This window comes from Monopterus albus, unplaced genomic scaffold, assembly GCF_001952655.1.
Source record: "Monopterus albus unplaced genomic scaffold, M_albus_1.0 scaffold1449.1, whole genome shotgun sequence".
Lineage (NCBI taxonomy): Eukaryota > Metazoa > Chordata > Actinopteri > Synbranchiformes > Synbranchidae > Monopterus > Monopterus albus.
The window spans coordinates 1,106-3,311 of NW_018129326.1; the positions used below are offsets into that span (position 1 = coordinate 1,106).

The window sequence follows — 2,206 nt, forward strand, 5'->3', positions numbered from 1 at the left end:
CCAGGCCCTGGTCAGAAGCAGTTAAGTTCGCCAAGTATCCAAAAAACACATGCTCAGTCTTATTTTCGTTGAGATCTCAAAAGTTAAATGCCAACCATGCTTTCAAGTCTATCACACAGTCAAACAATGGCTGTAATGACATCCCTCTTGTTGCTCTCAATGGTAAGTATATCTGAATGTCGTCAGCATAAGGTAAGTAGGTAGGTACTTTATTGATCCCTCAAGGGGGAAATTTAGCTTTTTTGAGGTCATTAAATCAAGGGTTCACATACTTTTCCCACTGGCACAGTTAAGTTTTTATGGTTGTTCTCAATAAAGACATGAAAGATCAGAATTTTTTGTTATTTTAGGCACATTATATTTGTCGATACTCTTGACTTAGATGAAGATCAAATCACATTTTATGACAAATCAATGCAAAAAAACATGAAATTCCAAAAGGTTCACATACTTTTTCTTGCCACTCTAATTACATATCAATGATTCAATTGTTGCATGGTGAGAGAAGGCCACCCCACTTTAGAGAACAGAGCACAATGATGGGTGAAAGGTTTTAAGTTGGTGTTAAACCTTAAAACATTATGATAAACAGTATCCAACTTATGAAGACAAAATGCCAGTGCCTTCATGTAAACCAAATCACGATAATCAATAATCAGGAGAACAGTAGCATAAGTGCTGCATGTAATGATTCAAATTTGTCTTTGGGTTTGGACTGTTTCATCTATGAATTGCTTACTTTTCTTATTTGTTTCAACTGCATTAGTTATGTTAGTGTTTGTGTTGACCTGCCCAGGGACTGCAGATGGAAATGAGCTGGTAATCATTTCTCTGTCAAATTTATGGTTATTGTACATGGTCCACGACTAATGTATATACTGTATGTCAAATGTAAAAGTAAAAAAATTAAAATTATTATTGTTGACATTTGTGGATTCAAAGACATAACATTTATTGTTTTCTTTTACACTTTCCAACAAACCTAAAAATTTGAATTTTACAAATGATGCGTATTTTGGACATATTCAGGCCATAAATTACAGGGTTGAAAAAGGGTGGGCATGTCAGGGAGTACAATGACAAAAAAACTCGTAATATATTGGAAACACTGATCACATTAAATCTGCTCTGTTGTAGCTCAAAGGAAAGTCCAAAACAAAAGTTCAGCAGAGAAGCAAGATGAGGTGAGCAGGTACTGACAGCTTTCTGTCTGGTCTGTGTAGAGCCAGAAAAACACACTTTAAGGATCCTGATGTACGTGTAAAGGATTACAGATACTGGAACAAAAACTGTGAAAGAAAACGTAATGAGATCATAGATATTATTCATACTGGGGTCAGAGCACGACAGTTTCATGATCGAAATGTTGTCACAGTACACTTTGTTTATGATGTTGCCACACAGCTGTACTGAGGCACTCAGTAATATTATGACAAAAATAGCAACACAAGGAGGTAACCATATAACCACAATAAGCATGACAACCTTGTTATACGTCATGTGTGTGTTGTACTGTAGAGGAAAACATATAGCAACGTATCTGTCATAGGCCATGGCAGCTAAATTAGTAAATTCTACACTTACATAAGAGTACAAACAGAAAACCTGCAGGAAACAACAGGGAACAGAAACAGTGTGAATGTCAGAGAGGATCTGAACCAGGAGGAATGGAAACAACCCTGTACTACCATAGAGGTCATTGACGAACAGGCTGCACATAAACACGTACATAGGTGCATGTAAACTTCTGTTCATACAGATAACAACAATGAGCAACAGATTAGCACAAATAATTAAAATATATAACATCATAATGACAATGAAATAAAGGTATTTTAAAGCACCGGTGTCAAAGTAGGCAGCAAGTATGAAATATGAAACCTGTGTAGAGTTTATCATGATGCTGCTTCTATGGTTCAGAACACAGTAACTTTGAGGAAAAGAAGAACTGAGTCTATTGAGTCTGAACCTTTTGTCATAGATTTGTAAATGAGAAACGTGTTTACATTTCACTACTTATCAGAGATCAAATAAAGAATTAACACAAATACTATTAGAATTACAGTCAATGTGAAGGACACCGAGTCCCTCCTAAACGAACTGAAACGCTGCTTCTGCCTGCTTTAAACTTCAGTCAGTGGACGCCCACAGCAGCAGGCTGATGTCATTAGCATGTTTACATCATTACCTCTGGCAAGGGCAGAGG

General features: G+C 36.5%; 1 protein-coding gene across 1 annotated transcript; it reads right to left on the reverse strand.

Annotated features, from left to right (window-relative positions):
- Nucleotides 1-1,001: 1,001 nt before the first annotated feature.
- On the reverse strand, nucleotides 1,002-1,913 carry LOC109953809 (olfactory receptor 11A1-like; the record flags this gene model as incomplete). Its single annotated transcript, XM_020589268.1, has 1 exon — nucleotides 1,002-1,913. A coding segment is annotated over exon 1 (898 nt), but the record flags the coding sequence as incomplete, so codon positions are not given.
- Between the last annotated feature and the right edge of the window lie 293 nt (nucleotides 1,914-2,206).